Source organism: Populus nigra, chromosome 6, assembly GCF_951802175.1.
Source record: "Populus nigra chromosome 6, ddPopNigr1.1, whole genome shotgun sequence".
NCBI lineage: Eukaryota > Viridiplantae > Streptophyta > Magnoliopsida > Malpighiales > Salicaceae > Populus > Populus nigra.
The window spans coordinates 15,264,968-15,290,254 of NC_084857.1; the positions used below are offsets into that span (position 1 = coordinate 15,264,968).

General features: G+C 31.7%; 2 protein-coding genes across 2 annotated transcripts; one reads left to right on the forward strand and one right to left on the reverse strand.

Moving 5' to 3' along the window:
• The first annotated feature begins 7,469 nt into the window (after positions 1 to 7,469).
• LOC133696438 (axial regulator YABBY 4) lies at positions 7,470 to 9,111 on the forward strand. The gene is made up of 7 exons (XM_062118630.1): positions 7,470 to 7,550; positions 7,646 to 7,783; positions 7,964 to 8,099; positions 8,199 to 8,247; positions 8,339 to 8,414; positions 8,596 to 8,688; positions 9,034 to 9,111. The coding sequence occupies exons 1-7, from the start codon at positions 7,470 to 7,472 to the stop codon at positions 9,109 to 9,111; spliced, it is 651 nt and encodes a 216-aa protein (XP_061974614.1).
• Positions 9,112 to 23,579: 14,468 nt separating this feature from the next.
• Positions 23,580 to 24,855, reverse strand: LOC133696328 (uncharacterized). The gene is made up of 4 exons (XM_062118498.1): positions 24,627 to 24,855; positions 24,365 to 24,470; positions 24,190 to 24,267; positions 23,580 to 23,910 (listed from the first exon to the last, which is right to left on the reverse strand). The coding sequence occupies exons 1-4, from the start codon at positions 24,693 to 24,695 to the stop codon at positions 23,867 to 23,869; spliced, it is 297 nt and encodes a 98-aa protein (XP_061974482.1). The 5' UTR covers positions 24,696 to 24,855; the 3' UTR covers positions 23,580 to 23,866.
• Positions 24,856 to 25,287: the final 432 nt, after the last annotated feature.

Here is a 25,287-nt window from a genome sequence, read left to right on the forward strand (position 1 = left end):
AAATTTTAAGAAAAAAAATAATCCAGACATTACTAAAGGTTTTTCAGCAGGAAAAAAAGTTAAAAAAGGTGTTGATTGATTTATTAATATTACCTAATTGATTTAATAGATTTAAAAATAATAAAAAGAATAAGTTGTTCCAGCTTGATATTGTCATGAATTCCTGACTATTGCACGAGAACAGATGCATCTTTGAAGTTTTTTTCCTTTCCAATATTTTTCTACCGGAGCTTCTCTCATTCCTTTTTTGTATAGTATAATGATGCAAATCAAACAATCATTAAAAATACAATTGGATTAAAGAAAAATTCAAAATGATTTTTGTTTTTAAAATATTAAAACGATAACATATTAGATCGACTCGAGTTAACTTGTCAAAACTATAATGTAAATAATGAGATTATGATAACCCCGTGTAAAGTAAATCAAAACAAATTTAAAGAATAATTTTCAATCAATATAATATCAAAAAAAAATTTATTAAAAAGAAATTAAAAAAAAACTCGAGTCAACTCAGGTTAGCATACCAAACTTACAAACCAAGTTATAAAAATGAGATAACTTTATAGAAAGTAAATCAAAACAAATTATGAAATTCAATTTCCAATAAACTTAATATTAAATAATGAATTTAAAAAAGATCAATGAAAAAAAAATTCAAAAACAATATTAATCAACTAAGATTAACATGTTAAATTCAAGACCTAGATAATATTCCAAACTTATATTCTGGATTGTAAAACTAAAATAATCAGTAAATCAAAACCCAAATACCAATTAACCAAATTTTTACCATGTCATTCTGGTCAATTTTCCTTCTATTTTTAACAAAACTCAATCCAATGCTAGATCAGCCAGCCGAATTAAATTGGGTTTTAAAACCGTACATAAGATCACTCAAATTTATATTTAGTTTGTTGGCTATTAGTAGGTAAAATATATTTTCATATTTGTAGTTTGATCGACATTCCATTTGCACCCCTATGATTTAAGATTTTTCAATTTTACTCTTATAAATTTTTTAAATTCTCAATCTTGTCCTTTATTACTGAAAAATTAACAAAAAAAACACTTTTATTCACTTGAAACCCAAAAAGAACTCACAAACCAAATTATACTGGATTGAATTCAATTCAATTCAATTCAATTCCAGATAAAATTAATTAAATTTAATTATATTGTTTGGAATAGCTGTAAAATTAAATTGAATTAAAAATCTTTATTATCTTTCTCTTAATTCAAAAATCATTTATCTTTGTTCAAAAAACATTTATTTTTGTTAATGTGAAAATAGAATCCATAAATTATTTTATTGAATTTATATAATATTAACTGTATAGTAATTAAGTTCTCCCTGTAATGAACTTATGCATTCAATTTGATGTACCATTATAAAAATATAAAATATTGTGTATTTATTTTAATGTTAGTGGATTAATAATTAAAACTATTATTATGGTGAAAACATAAAAACCATTAATATTTTTTATTTTTTAAAATTTATTTTTTATATTTACATGTTAAAAAATTCAAAATTATATAAAAAATTAATTTAAAACAAAAAATTATTTTTATTTTTATTTATTTTTTATTTTTTTAAAAAAAGCTTTCTAAACGAGTCTTGCTCACGTAAAAAAGACTAGCCTCCTTCAAACTTTTAAACACGTGAAAAGCCAGGTCAATTCGTTATCATTGATTTTACTAAATATGTGTTTGGCAATAAGATAGAAGTATTTTTTATAAAAACAAATATTAAAATAATATTTTTTAAAATTTTTTATATCAATACACTAAAATTATTAACAACAATTAAAAAAATAAAAATAAAAAACACTTTAAAAATATATTCAACCGCAAGAACAAAACACATCTTAAAGTGAAATACTCATCCATAAAAAAAATAATCAAAAAAGTTAAAGATCAATTGAAACTCTAATTAACTTTCCGTCAAAAGCACGACCTTCGTAGACAATGATTTTCTTGCAAGTGAAAATGGACAAGTATAAATGAAGTGGTAAACTAGACTGGTGGCATGGAATGAGTTGCTTGCCGGCTCAAGTCTTTTCTAATATAAAAATGATGATATCACTTTTAAAAGAGTAAAAATATTTGGTATCCGAAGCATTAATTCAAATATATTAAATAAGTTTGGAAAATTTAATAATATAATTATAATTTTTTTAATTTTAATAAAAAACAAAAAAAAAAGATAACAATAACCAATAAAAAAATAAATATTTTTCAATATTAAAAAATGATATCCTCTATTTTTAAAAGATATTGATGATTTTATTTAATATCAAAACAAAAATTCAATGAGAACAAGATAATTTCTTAAAAAAAATATCTAAAAATCAATTACCAATAAATAAAAGTTGAAGGATAAACTCAGAAAAAATCAATTTTAAAAAAGGATTAGAAAACCTGAATGTAATTTGCATGCCAAATTAGCGGTCTACTTGTGAGCTCGGAATAATTCTATATATAAAAAATAAATAAAACAATGGAGGTCAAGTCCTAAAATAACTAAACAATGAAAGATAAATTTGAAAAAAAAAAGACAATTAAAAAAAACACTAAAACAAACCAGAGTCAACTGAAGTTAACTCAACTATTTTGCGACTCGAGATATAAGATATGAATAACTTTATAGAAAGAAAAGCGACAAAAATATTGAATCCAAAGGCCCAATAATGTCAATAATTAAAAAATATATATATAAAAAAGATCGAAGTCAAATGAGGTTGATCATCGAAACTCGTGACCTGGATTATGAATCAAGTTACCCCACAAAAAACAAACTTGCAAAATTCATAAAGAAAAATCCTCAATCATCCAAAATTAAAAAAACAAAACAAATAGTAATCAAAAGAAAATGATGACCAAATCTAGCATAAAAATTAAATTAAAAAAACAAGGGATAAAATTGAAAAATAACATAAATCAAGAAAAAGATAAAATAACAAAAAAATAGCAATTAAAAGAGTGAAGATCAAATTTGATATAAAAATTAAAGAAAATAGTATAATAAGAGATGTAATTGAAAAACAAAATAAATCAAGAAAGTAATAGAAAAAAGAAGAATCAAAAGAATGATAACCAAATATGATAAATGAAAAAAAATTAAAGAATGATGAAATCGGAAAACAATTTCAATTTTATAGGTTATTTTAGATAAAACAAATAGATATAAAAAGAATATAGACCAAATCCAAATGAAAATAAAATTGAAGGGCTGCTTCAATAAATTGAAAGGCTTGACGCAAGAATTGAGAAGGAAAGAGAAAAACAAATTATAGACACTAATCATGTAGTTCATTCCATACACGCTCCTCTTAAGTAACAAGAGGCCATTGGGGAGATTCCAATGCCTCTCCTAAAGCTAAGAATTTTTAATAATATATATATTTATTAAAATATTATATTATCCCGTAATGAACCTGATATAATAAAAAAATCATGATGAAAATACGAAAAACCCCTTGAAAGCCAGTTCAACAAATTTTGCTTTCAAGAATACTTTAATCATTTTACTGTTTTGAAAAGGTAAAAAAAAAAAGACTAAAAAACCCCTATATTTCATTTCATTTTTTTTATTTTAAGAGTAATTAAGTCATTTTACTATGAAAAAAGGTAAAAGACCAACGTACCCCCATCCTATCTGATAATATCAATTGAACCACATAAAAGATTATTTTGCCCCTTGTTCTTCCATTGTAGTTTCTACTTTCTTGTTTAATTTAGAGCCTATTTGGTGTTGAAGAACATTTGTTTTTTAAAATGTCTTTTACTTGGAATGCATTGAAATAATATAATTTTTAAAAATATTTAACATAAGTTATTAAAACAATATGAAAATATAAAAAAAAATTAAATTATTTTAAAAGTATTCTAAATAAAAATTATGTATGTTAATAAACTACATATTGTGTTACGAGATAGAGGAGGCTTATTGGCAAGATAAGTGTGCAAAGCAAGTAGGCCCAAGAAAATAAGATATTAGGTCCAACAAATCAAGTTTCTTTTCAGCAAGTCAAAGCAAAACAATCCAAGAGAAATGTGAGTTACAAGATAAAGTGATAAAATATTCTATTATTATATTGAAATATTATTTTTATTTTTATTTATATGATATTTATCAGTATAAATATATAATTAATGAAAAAATTGTTATTGTTATTGTTATTATTATTATTTTATCTAGATTCACCTTACTTTTTAGAATAGCTTTTTAGCATAATTACAGTATTAGTATGGAATTAAAATGAGCTGACCACAATCATTTGATTAAGAGCGTGTTTGGCAGTGTGGTTGCGGGTGTTTTTTAAATAATTTTTCGTGTCAAAATGCATGCCAATGATTTTTTTCATTTTTTAAAAATTATTTTTGACATCAGCACATTAAAACGATCCAAAACGTACAAATCATATTAAATTTTAGCAAAAAAAAATTAAATTTTTTTAGGAACGCAGTCGCTGCCGCGTTCCCAAACACCCCCTAAACCTATTGTTGAAATCCAACAACATAATTAATAGGGGTGTTCACGGTTCGGTTCGGTTCGGTTTAGACTAAAAAAAACAACCGAACTGAATTTTACTATTTTGGAGAAATATTAACCGAATCGGACCGGAAACCGGTTCAAACCGAGCCGGTCCGGTTCGGTTAAATCCGGTTTTTTTTGGAAAAAACCGGGAAACCTAATCCCTTCATGAAATCCGGTTTATAAAAACAAACTTTACTGCTTCAGCAAAAGTGAAAATGCCAAGGTTCAGACAAGACAGAGCTCCAATCAACTGCACTTCTGCAATTTTTGTAAGTGAAGCATTACATTCAATAAAACCTACTTATCAAAGTGGTGTTGTTCAAAACTTCAGATTTCGAAACTTCACTTCTATCTCCAAATTAAAACTACAGCAGTCACTTTGTGTTCATATAAGCTGGAGCTATCAAAGATTCAGATCATGATTCGGACAAATGTTACTAGTGAAGTACAAGTGATGCCTCTTAATTTCTAAGGCTAGCAAGTGCATGGTTCATAGAAGATGGTTAGACCACATTGAAGAAGATTGAAACTAAACCCATATTTGAAGACACCAACAAAATGCAAGGGAGCAGGACTAACGCACACCAAAACATAGCCTAGAAATTTACAGTGATACACTTATCAATGGAGGAGCCTTGTTGTTCTGCTACAAGCCTGCAAGTGAAGAGAGAAGCCTGAGGTTTTCTTCGGGAGATGCAGAAGGGAGAAGAGGAAGGATGCAAATTGAAGGAAGAGAGTTAAGAGACACTGAGACAGATACGGAAGGGAGAAGAGGAAGGATGAAAATTAAAGGTGAAGGAAGGGCATCTGTGAAGAGACAGATGCGGAAGGGAGAAGACGATAAATCGTCTTTGGCTCTTTGCTTTTTGGTGTGGGCGGCGGCTTTTCAGTTCAGAATTGAATTAGGGTTAGGCATACTGAGTTACTGTGGTATTTATATTACCGGTTCGGTTCACCGGTTTAAGTGGTCAAACCGGAACCGAACCGAGCCGGCCAAATTTTATGGTTTTAAAAATGGTTTAATCGGTTTTCTATCTCGGTTCGGTTTTCTCGATTAATTTTTAATCGGTTTTCTCGGTTTTTTTTGTTAATTGGTTTTTTTGAACACCCCTAATAATTAAAGCCGATAAAGATTACTTTATTGTAGTGATATAACCTTTGATAATTATTGAGATATATATTGATATCTATAAAACTCATAAAAAAATAGTCTCAAGATAGTTTTAAGATATTTTTTTTAGTATCGAATAATTAAAAAATATCCAAGCATTTTCCACAATGATTTTGGCCTTACAAGGCAATTGATTAAACCTACTATTGATGGAAATGTAGCATACGGATACCTGCAAACTCTGTGTAATTAATACATAAATAAAACGTTAATCAGATTGGAATTAATATATCTGATCGAAGCTTAATATATATATATATATATATATATATATATATATATATATATATATATATATATATATATATATGTTTGAAAATATTAATATCGTAATGACTGGATATTGCCGATATTGTCCTATCATCTTTATGCTGAAAAGTGGTTGTTTTGTCGAACATATATTTACTTGCAACACGCCTATATGTGGAAGTATGGAGAGAACATATTCATTGTAAGAAAAAGATCCTATAGTAACTCACTCATGGACTGTGATATTTTTGTAAATCTTGAGGATGTTTTTATCTCTTAATTTAAGAATTTATGTCAATTAGCTTAATTTATCCTCTGTTTGTTTTCAATATATTTTTACAAGTAGTCTGATAAAAGGGCTGGATTACCGAATGACAGCAATATTGACATGCTCGGCGCAGGCTAGGAATAACAGTGGTAGCTGTATAGCAATAACTCAACGTATCATGACTTAATTTATTCGCCAAAAATTGAAGACTCAAGATTTAATTTCACAAATTTATTATCGAACGATCGATCACTGTATTTGTGCAGGCAATACAATTGTCCCATTCGTCTTCTATCTGTAAAATTTTTCAAAATTATTTCTTCCAGCTCCAAAATCTCAAACCCCATCTGCTAGAGCTAACGTGCAAGCACATGCACAGGTCACCAGCAAAAGGGAAGTTCGAGTTATATTGTGGGATAAAAGGAAAGGAAACTGGCAAAGTAGATGTGAGACATTAAGGAAGGAGCAGCTTGAAAGGAAATAAATTATGGGATGGGAAGTAGCATGAACAAAGAGAGCACAGAAAATGGGAGGGAACCCTTCTCCTTGTCAATTATTCTTACCTTCTCTCAGCAAAGCCAAATGCTAAGATGCCTCCTTTCCATCTCCATACACTCTTCTACAGACCTACCCTCCTTCCTGTAATGGTAAAACAGCTTGTTGCACTCTCACTCTCTCTCTCATGAATGATAGAGCTGCTCAACAGAGGTGGAGTAAATAACAAAGAAAACAACACATGAAACAAATAGACATGGTCAGTTCCATTTACTTACCATCATAGAAATTTGGACCACTCTCTCTCTTAACCTCAGATATTGAGGTTGAAGTTTCCAAGGGTTGTTTTTACTAGCGTTAAACTAATCTGAAATCAAGAAAAGTATGATCAGATAGGAATTCTTTAAAGTAAACGATCAGACAGGAGTGCTAATTATCCTAATTAAGAAGGTCAACAGACAACATTGATTTATTGTAATCTGTGGCAACAGCCTTATGGAAAGTACATTATGTACGCATAATGAGACTATGCACCTCAGTACATTTAATTGGCACAACTCATACGTTAAAAACATGTCTAAAGCCTATAAATTCTTCCAATCTATAAGAAGACCCCCGTACTTCTCTGTGCTTCTTCTCTCTCGCTCTCTCTCTCTCTCTCTCTCTCTCTTTCTCTCTCTCTCTCTCATGCACAGGGAGACACAGACAGCCACAAGCACCTAGCAAGCTAGTCACCTACTAAAATGTCAACATTGAACCATCTCTTTGATCCTCCGGATCAGATTTGCTATGTACAGTGTGGTTTTTGTACCACCATTTTACTTGTAATGCACTGCATCTGCATAGAGTTTCACTAAATATTAATATCCCGTGCAACTTTTAATTATCTTGTGTTTTCACTCTCTCTCAAATTTTGTAGGTAAGTGTTCCATGCAGCAGCTCATCCACGGTGGTGACTGTGATATGTGGGCACTGCTCCAGCCTCCTCTCTGTCAACTTGACGAAAATCTCTTTTCTCCCTTTCAATCTCTTAACTTCTCTCAGCCATGATCATGAGGTATATTACTTCTCAATTCATCAGGTTCTAGTAATTAACATATCCCAGTTGTTAGTTTTTCTTCTCTTCCCCTTTTTTATTTTTCCTGAGAATTTATTAGTAGCTAGCTTAATTTATATATTAGCATATTGAAGTTCTTTTATGTTCAGTGGATAAATCTTTAAACTTATTCCCCTCCAGCAAAAAGAACTGCTTAGTCCAGACGAAGTCAATGCTCAAAAAGGCTTAGACACGCAAAGTTCATTCATTGCAATCTCTTCTGACAATGATGAAGATATTGATAAAGTTAATCCAGTGAATCGTGTCATTAATAAACGTAAGTTTAACAAATTTATCGAGTCATATTATAGTAAATTTCTTGTTAATTTTTTCTACTTAATTATTAGCTAATCAATTGAAGTATTTATCTCTACAGCCCCGGAGAAAAGACAGAGAGCACCATCTGCTTATAACTGCTTCATCAAGTAAGAAATATTAGTTAAGATATTATATTAATTAGTACATGATCGATTTAGCCTTGATATTACTATGTTCTTACAAAAATATATTTAGCAGAGAAGAGATTAGAAGGCTCAAAACTGAAAATCCAAACATGACTCACAAAGAAGCCTTCAGTACAGCTGCAAAAAATGTAAGTTCATTTTCTGGAGTAACCAATAATGAGCTAGCTAGGTAGATTTCTGAGACTTAATCATGCACACAACCAAATCGAGGGAAATGAAAACGAGCTAGTAAATTTCGTTAAATAACTCAACTGATTTAAAGTAACATATTGTATTTTAATTCAAATTGTCGTGTTTAACTCTTTTCAGTGGGCCCATTGCCCCCATGTCCACTACAAAGATGATGGAGAGAGCATTGGCTTGGAAGAGGAGAACAGCACATGGTCCTCTGATGCAGCTGAGGTATATAGCTAGAGTAGCATTATACGTGGAATGTTTTTTCTTTCTAGGAATGAAAATATTGTGCAGAACATGCATGGCTCAGGGAAATTTTTATTAGGTTGCTAATAATTGTTAATACACACACACACACACAAGAGGAAAAACAGTTCAGTTTTTGAATCACTATTCCAAATCTAGTCACTTTCTAGCTAGCTAATTTCTCCAAGTTACAACTACATCTAAAATTTATGAAATAGCCTTTTGGGGTCATTTTGAACGCGCTGTAAAGACTTCTGTGACACTTGACTTTTGTAGTATTTTATGCCACTGAAGTGGATGCATGACTTTCTGTTTGAAAAGTTTCAGGTCAACATAGAAAGCAAAGGTTTCCATGAAAGAAAGGTTCCAAGGCATTACATGTGGGCAAAGACACCCTTTGAATGATCGAGACTTGTATAAACTGGAAAAAGAATAAAATTGTTTCTCTTTTAGGGTTTGGGTTGGGTTTAGATCTCATGTCCATTTAAGGTAGATGCTCTCGGGAATGAATTCACTGCAAGTTGTGAAAGACTGACTGACTATAAGAAACTTAAGGTTTTCAAGGTTTTTAATGATATTGGATCGATGCATGTTCTGTCGCAAGGACACCAATTCACTTGAATGTTGATCTAGCTTGCTCTCTGATAAGATTGACTAGCGATTTTTTCTATAAATTTTCAACTAAACCCATCACTCCTATACTCATCTGTCATCACCAACCTCCTCCTCTCTGGTTTGGATAGGGTCTGGCGGAGAAACCTTTCCGTCGTTCCGATGCTCGGTGCAGAGATCACAAAATTACGTCCATCCAAGAAAATTAGTGCAGAGATTTGGCATAATAAGTCACGTTTAAAATTGTGAAATTAAATTAAATATATTTTAAAATATAGAGATATGTCAAAATTAATTAGTGGTTTATAAACATGAATTATTTAAAATCTATTCTGTATTTAGAAATCATATAAAGAAACATGTGACGCTAAGGGTTGGCATGGTTATTAATGAGGTATACATGCTCATTTTTCTTAATGTTTTTGAATTTAAATTCTTTTTAATTCATCATATTGATATGAAAGGGGAGTATTTTCAAGGTCGTTTGAAAAAACAAATAGTTTTAATTAATATGTAAATTGATATACTCGATCCCATCCCACCTCTCTCTCTCTCTCTCTCAAAACCATCACCCTACGTGACATCAGTTTTGTCTCTAATTTTTTTTTTTTGCACGATTCTCTTTCTCTTCCTATTTCTCTCTCAAAGAATCACCACCGTATCATAAAGACATTCTCCGGCTAAAGAAAAGGTCCTTCTCTCTTTCCCTCTTAACAATTTCGTGATAATTTTAATGTAGGTTTTATGATTTATTATTTTGTGTAGGTGTTGCCATTATTCTGTTGATGTATTTGTCTATTTTTTTTTTAATATAGAAACTCTAAAGGTATTCTGTTTTTTTCTTGCATTTATTGAAAAAATCCGTTTGTCAAAAACAGTTTTAAGTTTTTTATGGAGCCTGTAATACATAATACTTTAATCGTTGAATAGACCTGGACGACCGACCCCCCCTTCCCCATTTCTCTTTTTTTTATGCATTCTTTATGCAACAAACAAACATCCCCAATTTTAGGACAACTCAACCTTTTACAACAAATTCAGCCACAATAACACTTAATTTATCAGCATCCGTGTTATGATTCAAATTTTATTGAGTGTTGTTATCTATTTTTGGGTTCCCAGATAAAAATAAAAAAGAATACAAAAAAATATATCAAAAACATATTTGAAAGAAATCCAAAAAATAATATGAGCGAGAAAAGGATACTGGAATGCTGAAAAATAGCCACAATTGGTTGAAGAGATTCAAAAATGCAAAAGAGAAAAATTTAACAGTATATTTTTGACTGATGAGAGCCTTGTTAACAAAGAAAATTCAATTTTTAAAAAAATATATTCAAAATTAGATGTTTATGGCCTCAATTAAATTTTATCTAAGGTTTAATTGAATTTATGGACTGTTTGATTGCAAGAAAAATTAATTTAGGCTTTTATTGGAAGAAATTAAAGTTCTATGGTTAAATTACAATTTTTAAGAACTGATTTAGTCAAATCATGGGCTTAATTGCATAATTCTAGAAGTTTGATGGCCAATTAGGGACTTGATTAAAACAATTCAAAACCAAGGACTAAATCGAAAAAGGAGCTAAAATCAAGGGATCCAATTACAATTCATCCGGGGGCTTGATTACAAAATTATCAAAACAACCTGGGACTGAATCAGAAATATTCATTTGAATTGTGAAACGACGCCGTTTTCTTAGACACTATTCATCACCATCTTCAAAGCAGTCGTTTCGGCAAATAGGAACCGTTTTCAGTAACAAATGCCATAGATTATGGTAACGTTTCACAACTACTATTTCTCTACCGTTACCACTGCAATAATAATGGTCCTGAACATTTTCATTATAAAAAATGCATGCAGTTTTGGCTATAAAAGGGAGAATAGAGAGGAGTTGGGAAGAGGAAAAGGAGAGAAGACGCGAAGAGGAAAAAAAAGAAAGATAGAGAAGGCATAACGAGTAGTACGTGAGGAGAAACAGAAGCACGTAGAAGGCAGGAGGAAGAAGAAGAAAATACAGAAAAAACCGAAATAGCGTCCCTCGCTTACCACCACCTGTTTTCCTCTTCGCCACAACCAGCAACACCGTTAGCACCAGCAACACCTACACGAAGCCACTACAGAGAGGCAAGAACACTGTTGATGGGAGAAACAAAATATAGAGGAAACAAACAGCACGACGAAGCAGAGGTGAGAAGAAAGAGAAGCAACGTCTGCCACCACAGCCGGCTGCCGCGACAACAACACCATTGTCATCTTCTCACCATCTTCCTCCCTCTACTGCAACACCTGTGAAGAAGAAGAAGAAGCCTGCGCGTCTACACATACAGGAAGAATAACAGCAAACACTGCCCACCACTGTAAAGAAAAGCCACCGTCTGCAGCCGCCAGTGCCACCTTAAACCACCATCATTAACGACATCACCACCATTAGAAGCAGAAGAAGAAAAAGAGAAACAGGAGACACAAGCGGGGAGAAGAAGGAACACAAAAAAAAAAACAGAACAGAGAAGGAACAGAACCACTGCCCAACATCATATAACTGGCAGCTCCAACTCCAGTAAGAATGGATGACCGCCAGGTAAGCCTCCCAAACAGTTTGTTTTTGTTTACTGGGTCGGGCAGTGCTAGCTCATAGACGGACCAACAACTAGAAAACACAACAAGATTTTAGATTTTATCAGGCAATAAAACAATGCAGCTTACCTTGGGTAGGGCGTATTTGGGGTGCTAATACCTTCTCTTTACGCAACCAGTCCCCGTACGCGATCTCTAAGACCAGTTAGGGTTCCTAGTGACCAAAATATTAGGTGACGGCTCCCATTTCATTTTTCCACAGATAAAAAACAAGAATTTCTTATCTCCTTATATTTTCTAGATTTGCCAGATAGATAGAATTTGAGGGTGGATGTTTTCGCCGCGACGCCGCACACGTGCGACAGAATGACAACTCCACTGGGAACCTTGTAGACTAAGCTTTGTTTTTGTCTGAAACTGGGCAGGTGAAGCTTTATGGTAAGGAACCAACATTCACGGAGGTTTCTCTTTACAAAGCTAGAAAATATCTTTACAAGGAAGAACAGTAGAATATTGATCTCTATTTTGAACCTGACATTTTGTGTTTCTCTATATAATTTTGTATCTTATTAAGGAAAATGTATTTTTTAAAAAACATTTGTTGGCTTATGTCACTTGCAATTTGTGTAGACTTGAAGCTGAACAAAAAAGACCGAAAAGGATAGGTCCAATGGCATACTACTCGGAATGGGTGAAAGCATGGAAGAGAGACACTTCATAAGAAGCTATTCAGAAGCATTTTGAAGAGACCGGTGAAGATGAAAATGCTCAACTAATTGCAATGTTTTCCCATCAAACAGATAGAGAATTTCGCATAATGATGGGGACCGATGTTCGTATTCGTAGAGATCTTTTAGCAATGCGAATGCGAGAGGATCTAATAAAGCAAAGTATCTAATCTAAAGCTGATAAGTTTGTGCTTTATCTATCTTTTGATTTTTATCACAGTAATTTATCTTCTTGATCTAGATGTGAAAATTATTTGTTTGTGTGTGCATTTCTCTATGATGTACAACAAGGGAGGAAAGCAAAAGAAATGCATAGAAAACCTAGAAATCCACCAAGTAATCCTTGAGATCCACAAGAGGCTTTCTTGAACCGAATCAACATGGAAATTAGGATTCTTGAGATCCATAAGGATAAGGAATATGCAAGTTACTCAACTTTAATACAAGAAATGTCTTTCTAGAACAACAAAAAATTGTACGCACACGTGTGACAAAATGACGACAGAATGAGCATACCTTATTAGTGAGGTATGCTCATTTTTCTTAATATTTTTGAATTTAAATTCTTTTAAATTCATCATATTGATATGAAAGGGGAGTAAATTTAAGGTCGCTTGAAAAAACAAATAGTTTTAATTAATATGTAAATTAATTGACTTGATGATACTTTCACGGTAAAAAAAGAAGAAAGAAACATGCACGCTAATATAATATTGAATTGTTTATTTATTATTATTAAATGACATATATATTACATGAACTTAAGAAAACTAAATTATTGGCATGCATTTAGTTATAAAGCAAAAATTAGACTTCTTATTAAAAAAAAATATGTGAGAAATCCAAAATTTCCCTTCAAGAGAACTAATATTCCATAAAAATTTCAAAATATCACCCAAAATTTCTCTAGAAAACCTCATTGAAGACAATTATAATTCAATTTTTATGTTTGCTGCATATCTTATATACTCCCATCACCACCTCTCTTTCTCTCTCTTTCAAAACCATCACCCTCTGCGCCGACGACATCAATATTGTCTCAATTTTTTTTTTGCACGATTCTCCTTCTCTTCCTATTTCTCTTTCAATGAATCACCACCGTATCATAAAGAAATTCTCTAGTTAAGAAAATGGTACATTTTTTTTAATTCCTTTTCTCTTTCCCTCTTAACAATTTCGTGATTATTTTAGAGTAGGTTTTGTGATTTATTATTTTGTGTAGATGTTGCCATTATTCTATTGATGTGTTTGTTTATTTTTATTTCTTAGAGAAACTCTGAAGGTATTCTATTTTTTTCATACATTTATTGAAAAAATTTGTTTGTTAAAAACAATTTAAGTTTTTTATGGAGCCCTTTTTATGTAATACATAATACTTTAATCGTTGAATAGACATTAATATTTGATCCTATTTTCACAAGTTAATTGATCTTAACCAATTGGATATTTGACTAATGAAAAAAATAGTTGAATTTTTGTTTTATCTAAAATATTATCTAAAATTGAATGGTCTTTTGTCAATGTGTATGTGTGATATTTTTACCGATAGAATGACCGATAAAGTTATAAATAAGATAATTCAATTGGTAATGTTGTCAGTAATATTTAATTTATGACCTGGGCGACTGACCTCCCCTCCCCTATTTCTCATTTTTTTATGCATTTTTTATTCAACCAACAAACATCCCCAATCTCAAGACAACTCAACCTCTTACAACAAATTCAGCAACCACAACACTCAATTTATCAGCATCCGTGTTATGATTCAAATTTTATTGAGGATTCTCCACTTTAAGTAAGCAAATCTATCTTTTTTTATTTGAACTCAATTTTAAAATGTTGATTATTTTTGCATATTTTTTTGTACTATATGTATTTTGTTTATGTGTTTACTTGTTTTATAGTTTTTTCTCATACAAATTTGTTATATAGATTTATGATTTGTACAAGTTAGGGTGGTTTTAGATTTTATAAATTTATATTTGTTTGTAAATTGATGAAATTTATGTTGAATTTTTTACTTGGATGTTTTGTGATAAAATAAATAATGGCTTATTTAACGATTCCGTTTTATATTTTGTCAATTTTATTGTTGAGTTAATTTTTTTGATAAATATATAGAAATTTGAATATATATAGATAATTGATAATGAATTAAAAGTACTATTAAAATAGATTGAATAATTTTGAGCTAAATCAATATTTTTACAAATTATTTAGTTAACGTAGTTTATTAATACATGTTGTTATCATTATTTTATATAGGTTTGATATAAGTAATGGATGATCGTTCATGGATATATAGAGATTCACCCTAAGGGTTGCGGGTGATGGATTATTGTAATGGGGTTCAAGATTTTATTAATTATGCACTATCTAATCTGAGAAATATTAGTGAATGGGGTATTAGATGTCCATGCAAGAGGTGTAAAAATAAAAATTTTCTCAATCCAGATGTTGTAACAATGCATGTTATACAAAAAGAGTTTATAGAGAAATACTTATGTTGGTATGCACACGAAGAACTATATGTTCCTCACGATACTATGGTAGAAAGGATGATTGAGTCAACTTCTAGTTCTAGCAACGTGCATGAAGTTGTAGATAATAATAGTAATCCTTATAGAAATATAGTTATGGATACGATGCGAATGAATTAGGGTTATGTCGTTCAATGTCCAATCATAGATAAAGAACTTAATGCAGATGCGACCATGTTTTTTGATCTTTTGAGAGATTCTAATGAACCATTATGGGATGATTACACAAATCATAGTTAATTATTGATTGTTACATAAATGTTCAACATTAAGTCAGATAATGGGTTAAGTGAGGTCGATTATGATAGAATTGTTGAATGGATGAGAAACATTTTACTTGTAGGGAAAAAGCTGAAAGAGAACTTTTGTGTTGCCAAATCCATGATGAAACCTCAGTCTAGGATACCAAAAAATTAGCATGTCTTCAATGTTCTACATGTTGTATTACCTTGAAAATACAGAGTTGACCAAGTGGAGAACATGTGGGAATTCTTGTTATAAATCATGTTTGGCAAGGAAATGACTCTTGTCGCTCACAAAAAACTTAAATACTTTCCAATCACACCTAGACTACAGAGGTTATTCATATCATCAAAGATTGATGAGCAGATGACATGACACCAATCACATGATGCGATGGATGGAGTGATGATGCACCCTTCCGATGGTGAAGTCTAGAAACACTTTAATAGTGTGCATTCCTAGTTTTTAGTGGATACAAGGAACATGCATCTTGGGTTATGTACAAATAATCTAATCTATTTGGGTCATTTGTTGCTTCTTATTTTTGGTTTGACCTATAATTGGATAAAACAAAATATTTTTTAAGAGTTTCTTTATTGAATGACGAATCTCTTCTGCCATAACTTTGATGCCATGCATATAGAATAAAACATGTTTGAGAACATTTTCAACATGGTTATAGACATGAAGGGGAAGACAGAGGACAATATTAAGGCTATAATGTATATAACTTTGTTTTGTCATTTTAAAAATATGGAGTTGGTTTATGTTGGATCATAGATCACAATATCCAAAGCCAGTTTTACCTTAGACAATAATGCATAGTTACTTGTCTACCAATGACTTAAAAGTTTATGTTTTCCTGATGGACATGCCTCAAACATATTAAGGTTGGTGAATTTAAAGGATTGCGTATTATATAGAATGAAGAGTCATGACTGCTATATATTTATGTAAACACTCATTTCATTAGCTTACCGGGATTTATTATTAAAGAGGATATATATGAGATGCACTCACGAAGATCAATCACTTCTTTAGATATATGTGTTCTAACAAGTTGCAGACACAACACATGGAGAGGCTTGAAAAAAATATTATCTAGACAAATATAGATACTTGAGATGATATTCCCTTCATTGTTTTTTGACTCGATAGAGCATGTACCTAAACATTTATCATTTAAGGAAAAAATTGGAGGCTCAGTCCAATATAGATGAATGTATCCATTCAAGAGATTAAGGTATACATATGTATCATAATTAAAATTTTATTGTCTCTCTTTGAATATTTCAAAAAATTCATTTAATTCTATATAGGTATTTGTTCAACCTTAAAAGAAAAGTAAACAATAAGGCACATGTTGAGGCTTCGATATGCGAGGCTTATATTGTTGAAGAGATCTCAATATTTATCTCATACTATTTCAAGTCTCAATTGAGAACAAGAATCAACCACGTTACAAGATATGATGATGGTGGGGAAGTGCCTTTGATGGAAAACTTGTCAATATTCTCCCATCCTAGACGACCCGTACAAAAAAAATACCATGAGGGGAAGATATTTATCAGAAATAAAATTCAAACAAGCACGTAAATATATGCTATTTAACTGCGATAAACTAAGACCTTTTATTTAATAAGTATACTACTTAACATGTTGTTTTCGAATAATTTATCTCTTATAATATAATAAACTGATATATTATTGAATTTCTTGTAGGTGACATCGTCAATATTTATCGTCACAAAACTCAATTGAATCCCAAATCTTTCGATTATAAGATGAACAATTTTCCACTTGGTTTAGATTATATGGAAGTATTGTTTAATTATTCTTATCTCTTGGGATACTTAATTTCATTACACATTTCTCGTTAATTGTTCATAGTTGCACTTCATGTACCAAGTTTATCAATCAAAAGGGAATGCTAGTGTTACTTTGCCTTTACTAAGTCTGGGTCTTGAAAAAAAAATGAAGTGCTATAATGAGTATTTCGTCAATGGACACGTATTTCATACTGAAAAATATAGGCAGGATAGAAAGACATATAACAATGAAATTTGTGTTAAGAGATCAACTTCTAATAAGTTTGAAGTTGACTATTATGGAAAGTTGAAAGAGGTCATTGAATTGCAATATCATAGAGAGCAAAATAAAGTATTTTTATTCAAATGTTATTAGTATGACACCATTGATAGAGGAAACAAAGTAGATCTCTATTATGGTTTGGTCAAAATTAGTTTAAAAGCTAGACTTCGTAACGTCGACAATGTTTTTGTTTTTGCTAAGTAATGTCAGTAAGTTTATTACACATACAATCTTTTTTTTAGAAAGGATTGTTCAAGAGTTGATTGGTTATTTGTAGTGAAAAATAAACCTAGAGGTGGTGTCGAGGTTGTTTAGGATGACAACAATTAATTAACTTAGATGATGCCTTTCAACTTGGTGAGTTACTTGATCCATATTGAGTTGCTTCGTCTAATGACTTAGAAGAAAATTCAAATTTTATCATCGTCGAGAATATTTTCATTGATGTTTACGCTGAAGAGTTGAATGAATGTTGTTACTTCTTTTTGGGACCCCGCATAAACAAAAAATCAAAAAATTGATGAGAAAATCCAAAACAAATAAAAAAATTTGGAAGAAAATCAAAAAGATATATAAGTGAGAAGAGTATATTAGAACGTCAAAGAAATTGCCGAAGACTGGCTGAGGGAGATCAAATATACATGATTAAAATTTTCATGACAATGTATTTTCAACCGATGAAGGCCTTATTAACAAAGAAAAATTAATTTGAGAAAAATTCAAAATTGAATGTTTAAAGATTTAATTAGAATTTTTCAAGGTTTATTTGAATTTATTGAGGGCTTAATTGCAAGAAAAAATGATTTTTAAAGTCAATTTAGATTTTAATAGGAAGAAATTAAAGTATGGGGGTCGAATTGTAATTTTTACGAGTTAATTTGATTTAATCGAGGGATTAATTACATAAATATTAAAGTTTGATGGACAAATAAAGACTTGATTAAAGAAATCCCAAACCAAGAATCAAATTGGAAAAGACACGTGAATATAGGAGCTGAAATTAACCAAATCAGGGGTTAAATTGAAGAAATTGAAAGTTTGTTGGTCAATTGAGGGTCAAAATACACAAATTCAGAACCAAGAACCAAAATAAAAAGATGACCAACGTAAGTGTTGACATTTGAGTTTCGCAGGGGTTAAATTGCATGCAATTAAAAAGTTTTTATGTCAATTATGGGTGTATGTGTCACAATTAAAAGAACAATAACTAAATTATAACTTTGCCAAATCCCAAATTAAAAACCCTAATTTCTAGGGTTTTAACCCAGACAACATGCGTTCAACCTTTATTCATTTTTTTCATTGGCAGTTCACGATGATCAAGTTGACATATTTCTAGAGCTTGTTCTGGAGTTCTAGACCTCCAAATGTTATGAGAATTTTTGAAAATGGAAAGGAACATCCCCTTTACAACCCTATTTCCATGAAATTAAACGTTTATATCCTAATTATTCCATAGAAGTCCCTAACATCTTGTCACTGATCAATCATGAAAATTAGCATTTCTGCATGTTGTACTACCTTGAAAATGTTTAGCTAACCGAGTGCATGACATGTGGGCATTCCCGTTACAAACCTAGAACTGGCATGAGCGTGACATATAAAAAACTTAGATACTTCTCAATCACGTCTAGACTGCAGAGGTTATTCATATCACCAAAAACTGCTGGCACATGACATGACACCAATCATATAATGCGATTGATGGAGTGATGATGCACCCTTCTAACGACGAAGCATGGAAATACTTTAACAGTGTGCATCCTCACTTTTCAGTTGAATCAAGGAATGCTCATTTTGAGTTGTGTATAGAAGGATTTAACCTATTCGGGTCATTTGCTACTCCTTATTCTTGTTGACCGGTTATACTTATAATTTACAACTTACCACCGGAGATGTGTATAAGGACAGAGTTTATATTTTTATTTATGGTAATACCCGGTCCAAACAGTCTGAGCTGGAATATAGATGTTTGTCTTCGATCGTTGATTGAAGAGTTGACGCAGTTGTGGTCCTTCAGGATTTTGACTTATGATATATTGAGAAAATAGAATTTGCTTATGAGGGTAGTATTGATATGGACTATCAATGATTTTTCAGCTTATGGAATGGTTTCTGGTTGGAGCATGCATAGAAAATTAGTATGTCTATACTGCATGGAAAACAACAAGGTATTCACGTTAACAAACAAAGGTAAAGCTTCTTATTTTTACTGCCACCGATGTTTCTTGCCAACAAATCACAAGTACATAAAAAACATAAAGGATTTCTTTGTTGGTGGAATTAAAGAGGATGTTGCACTCCCGTGTCTTTCTGGTGAAGAATTGCATGACTATGTATCAGAGTACGGCGACATTGTGTTTAGTTTTCAATCTGGTAAGCAGAAGTTTCCTGGTTTTGGTTTGACCCATAGCTGGGTACAACGAAGTATTTTCTAGGAGCTTCCTTATTGGAAGACCAATCTTCTCTACTATAACCTTAACATCATGCACATAGAAAAAAACATGTTCGAGAACATTTTCAACACCGTTATGGATGTGAAGGGGAAGACAAAGGACAATATCAATGCTATAATGAGTATAACATTATTCTGTAACAGTAAAAATATAGAGTTGGTTTTTGATGGGTCATGGTTCGTAAAACCAAGAGCGAGCTTTGTGTTAGAGAAAAATACACAACTACTAGTCTATCAATGGTTTAAGAGTCTACATTTTCCCGATGGACATGCCTCGAACATATCAAGGTTGGTGAATTTGAAGGATTGCAGATTATATAGAATGAAGAGTCATGACTGGTATATATTTATGCAAACACTCATTTCATTAGCTTACCGAGATTTATTGCTAAAGAGGATATGAGATGCACTCACGAAGATTGTCTAGACAAGTGGAGAGGCTTGAAATAAATTACCGGAATTTCTGTAGATATATGTGTTCTAACAAGTTGCAGACATAATAAATGGAGAGGCTTGAAACAAATATCGTCTAGACAATATATAAACTTGAGATGATATTCCATCCATTATTTTTTGACTCGATAGAGCATCTACCCATACAGTTACCATATGAGGCAAAAGTTGGAGGACCAGTCCAGTATAGATGGATATTTCCATTCGAGAGGTTAGATATTACAAATACAATGTAATTCGTAAAGTATTTTCATTGTTTTCTTAATTAAAAATATTTGTTTAATTCCATGCAGGTATTTGTTCAATCTTCAAAAAAAGGTTAAGAACAAGATGCATGTTGAGGCTTCGATATGTGAGACCTATATTATTGAGGAGATCTCAACATTTATCTCATACTATTTCAAACCTAATTTGAGAATGAGAATCAATCGCGTTCAACGACATGATGATGGTGTTGAAGTGCCTTCCAGTGGGAACTTATCAATATTCTCCAATCCTGGACGACCCACGCCTAAAAATGCCATAAGGGGAAGATATTTATCTGAAATAGAGCTCAAACAAGCATACAATTATGTTATATTTAACCGTGATGAGCTGAGACCTTTTATTTAGTAAGTATATATACTATTTAAACTTTGTAATAAACGTACTATTTATATATTGTAGCATCATAAACTCATTATCTCTTGCAAGTTACTGTATTTCATTACAGAATTCTTGTTTACTATTAATTGTTGTACTTGATATATAAGGTTTATCAAATGGGAATGAGTGCTAGTGTTTCATTGTTTTTACTAAGCTTGGATCCTGAAAGAAAAGTTAAGTGCTACAATGAGTATTTTATCAATGGATATTTGTTTCATACTAAAGAATACGAGCATGGAAGAAAGATATATAACAGTGGTGTTTGTGTTAAGGGATCGACTTGTAGTGAGTTTAAAGTTGACTATTATGGTAAATTAGAAAAGGTCGTCGAATTGCAATATCATAACGAGCATAATAGAGTGTTTTTATTCAAATGCTATTGGTATGACATCATTGACAGAGGAATCAGAGTAGATTCCCATTACGGTCTGGTTAAAATTAATTCAAAAGCTAGGCTCCACAACGTAAACGATGTCTTTATTTTTGCAAAGCAATGCCAACAAGTTTATTACACATATACTACTTCCTTTAGAAAAGACTGATCAAGAGTTGATTGATTATTTGTTTTAAAAATGAAACCTAAGGGTCGTGTCAAGGTTGTTCAGGATGAGAACGAAAACACAAGTGTGAGAGATAATGTCTTTCAATAGTGAGTTGGTTCAACCATATCGAGTTGCTCCATCGATTGACTTAGAAGAAAATTCAAATTTTCACGTCTTCAATGATAATCTTATTGATGTTGACGCAGAGGAGTTGAATGTTGTTCTAAACTCCAGCGGATAAGCACAAGACGATGAAGGTGATGATAATGATAAAAACATTGAAGATTGCGATGAACCCGGTGATGATTCAATTAAAGAAGAAGAAAAACAAAATTCTGACTAATGTAAAGGAATTTTTTATAATGTAATATTATGGATGAAATTTTGTATCAAGAAATATTTATTTTATAATTGTTATGTTCACTGTTGTTATTGTGTTGTGCGTGCAATTTTCAATTTAAGTGTTTGCAGGGAGGATAGATAGAGACAACACAAACACAATCTGTTATGCACTATGCACATCACTGATGGATTTACAAACGAACTTATGCCGTCAGTATTTTCCAGAGAGTTGTAAAATATTTACTGTATATGCCAAAATCACTGATGAAATTATTCCGTCGATGATTTACCGATAGCAACACAGATGGAATCATTCTGTTGGTATATTTCAAAGGGTCTAGAAAAAATTATTGCTTATGCCACTATCACTGATGGGAATATACCGATGAAATTATTCTGTCGGCATATTTCCTGTGAAAAAAAAAATTTTATGTTTATTTTCCATTTATAAAACAATCAATTTTTAATTTTTTTTACCAAAAGAATTAGCGACAGATCATCGAATTACTGACAAATGTTATTCTGACAAACGTGTTCCATCGAGAAATTAGTCGGTAAATTTTACACCGATGGAATGGTAATCTTACGCCGATGAAAAAATTACATCGGTAAAACTATTAAATATTATAGTGAACAACATTGGCCTTTAGATCGTCGATGAAAATTCTATTGTTTCAATAGAGTTAGGTTTCCAAATATCCTGAATATAAACCGCACGTCGTTGCATGGTTTTCAAGGTTAGTATTAACTTAAATATTTTTTATGTTAATTTGGACCATTTATTGTAATTACTGAAATTTTTTTCTTCAAGGTGAAATTTGAACGGGAGGGGGCTGATAATAATGTTGCGAGGAAGGTTTGGGAGAATCACCCTTCAATTAGGTAAGATCGAATTTAAGATATTTTTTTACTCCAAATATTAAAATTTTATTGTTCATTTACTAACAAATAATTAATTTGTACCATATAGGTTGCATGATTTTTTGTACGAGGCGCAAAAGAAAGCTAAATTACATGCAGAAAAAAAAAGAGCTTTCAGGCTAGAATAACGTAGTAGTCTGAAAGGATTTCAGACTATCGTACGATTTAGAGGCTGTATGAGTAGAATTATATACACACACACTCTACAACTTTCAAAATATCTATAAATAATTAATTAAAAAATTAAAAATCATTTGGGTAGAAGAAGCATATAAATTAATTAAAAAATCATATAATCAACAACAAAATTTTCATTGGTGATTGTAACTAATTCATAAATCAACAATGAAAAATCCATTGCTGATTCACAATAATAGGCGTGTTTGACATTTAATCAGCAACAGATTGTCAGTTGTTATTTGTAAGCAATGGGTTTTTCGTTGCTCTTAAATCAATAACGGTAAGATTCATTGATGATAAATCAACAACGATAAATCTGTATGTGATATTCTTTGTTGTTGATTCCGTTGCTAAATGTTTTCAGAAATGAATTTTAATTTTATTTTCCATGGATTAAATAGTTGCTAATAGCCCTATTTTTTTAGTAGTGGTACCAGTCATTTTTGATCTATTTATTTATTTAGATTAATTCTCTAATATTTATAGAAAAGAAATACTAATGGTTTTCACAAAAAGAAATGAAACAAAGAAAAGAAAACATTGATATCCAAGACTTTCATGTATCTTAATACTTTTTTTTTTAATTAAAGGAAAAGCTAGTCCCCGGAGGAATTACATAACCAGGGTTAGTAACCCTGTAAATGTCCTCTTATTTTTTTTTTCATGTATCCTATTAGATCACATTCCACTATAATACTGTAGTTGAGGGCTGAGGGCATGTTCTGTCCAAACCCTAGTTATAATTCATCATAAATATAGCTTTTATACCCACGTACTTCCCGATGATCATGAAGTATTTGCAAGTCGTCCCATCATGGACTTGAATTTTATATTTCCCTTGTTAATCTCAACTCCCTTCGAGTACGCCTGCCTGAAAATTATAAATACGAGTTGATGTAATTCGCAATATTTTTAGCACCATACATCTGCAGATGTAAGGTTATGGCTGCTAAAGCTAGCTTAGTTATCAAGAAATTAATGGAGTACATGGTTTTCGAGCATTTTATACTAGTAAATGTATATGCATGACGTCTAGCTAGAATACTTGACAGTGGCTTACAGTCCTTAATTCTCGTACATATAAATAATTTTGTGCAATTAATGAATTTCTTTAAATGACTTGTAAGTTCTGGGGATAATTTGCTCTTACTCGTGAAATGCCTTGGAGAAATTGAATGAAAATATGCATGAAAGAAGTCCCTATTCTCCTTCTGTAGTTCTCTCCACACTGCAAGAAATACATTCATATACAAGTCAAGTATATTTATTAGCTAAAGAAGCCAAAACTATCGTGAGAAAACCAGTACTGAGATCGATCAAGTGACCTGTAAGTGTAACAAGTGGATGAACGCTAGCATGCTTAGCCAGTGCCTTCACGCATTGGTCTCTACTCATGTGAAGGAGCAAACATCTCTCTATCAGATGCTGAACCTGTTATGTATACGTCCGTCCAAAACAAAAGCACAGTAAATCTGAATTAAGGTAGTACTCCAGATAGTGCAAAATGCAAGTACGAATATTCTTCAAGATATAAAAATTAAAATCTACGTGAGCTGGGGGCTGAGGGGCCGGATCGCACCAACTTACCATCCTAATGTAGCTATGTGGGTGGCAACGCAAGCAAGGAAGACGATGGTGGTGGCCGTAATGATACATGTTCTCCTAGCTAGCCGTTAACGGAAGGGGACAAAACAGAGGAAACTAAGGAAGAAACAAAGACTAGCTAGGAAGAGAAGGAAATACAGGACAAGAAACAAGATGCAAAAAGCGCAAGGAAGAGAAAGGAAGACATTTGGAGGTTTTTATATCACAGCACATCTGTACCAAATATATAAAGAGAGTGATTGTTATCCTCAGATATCCAAGTGAAGGGCCAAAAAACCACAAGAAACCCAAATGATAGATTCACCTCATCTTCAGAAGATAAGAGAATTGATTGTAGTTTGGAGCCTTAAAACATGTTGGATTTTCGTGGCCTACCTCGTAGCCACTCGATCGATGTTCAAGCACCACCTTGCATTAAAAGGACGATCCTCCCTAGCTGCCTAAACCGGGTCCTACATTCTTCAAAGGCCTGCGAAGGTTCAGTGGTTCTTGTTGCAAAATCGTGCGCACAAAAAGTCCAAAAAATAGGATTAACTATAGAAAGACCCCTCTCACCTGCAGGGTTGTTATCAATGCTAGCAAGTAGCATCCATCAATTTTACCTTCAGAGATTATTATCTGGTAGTATAGTTACGAGTGTTTT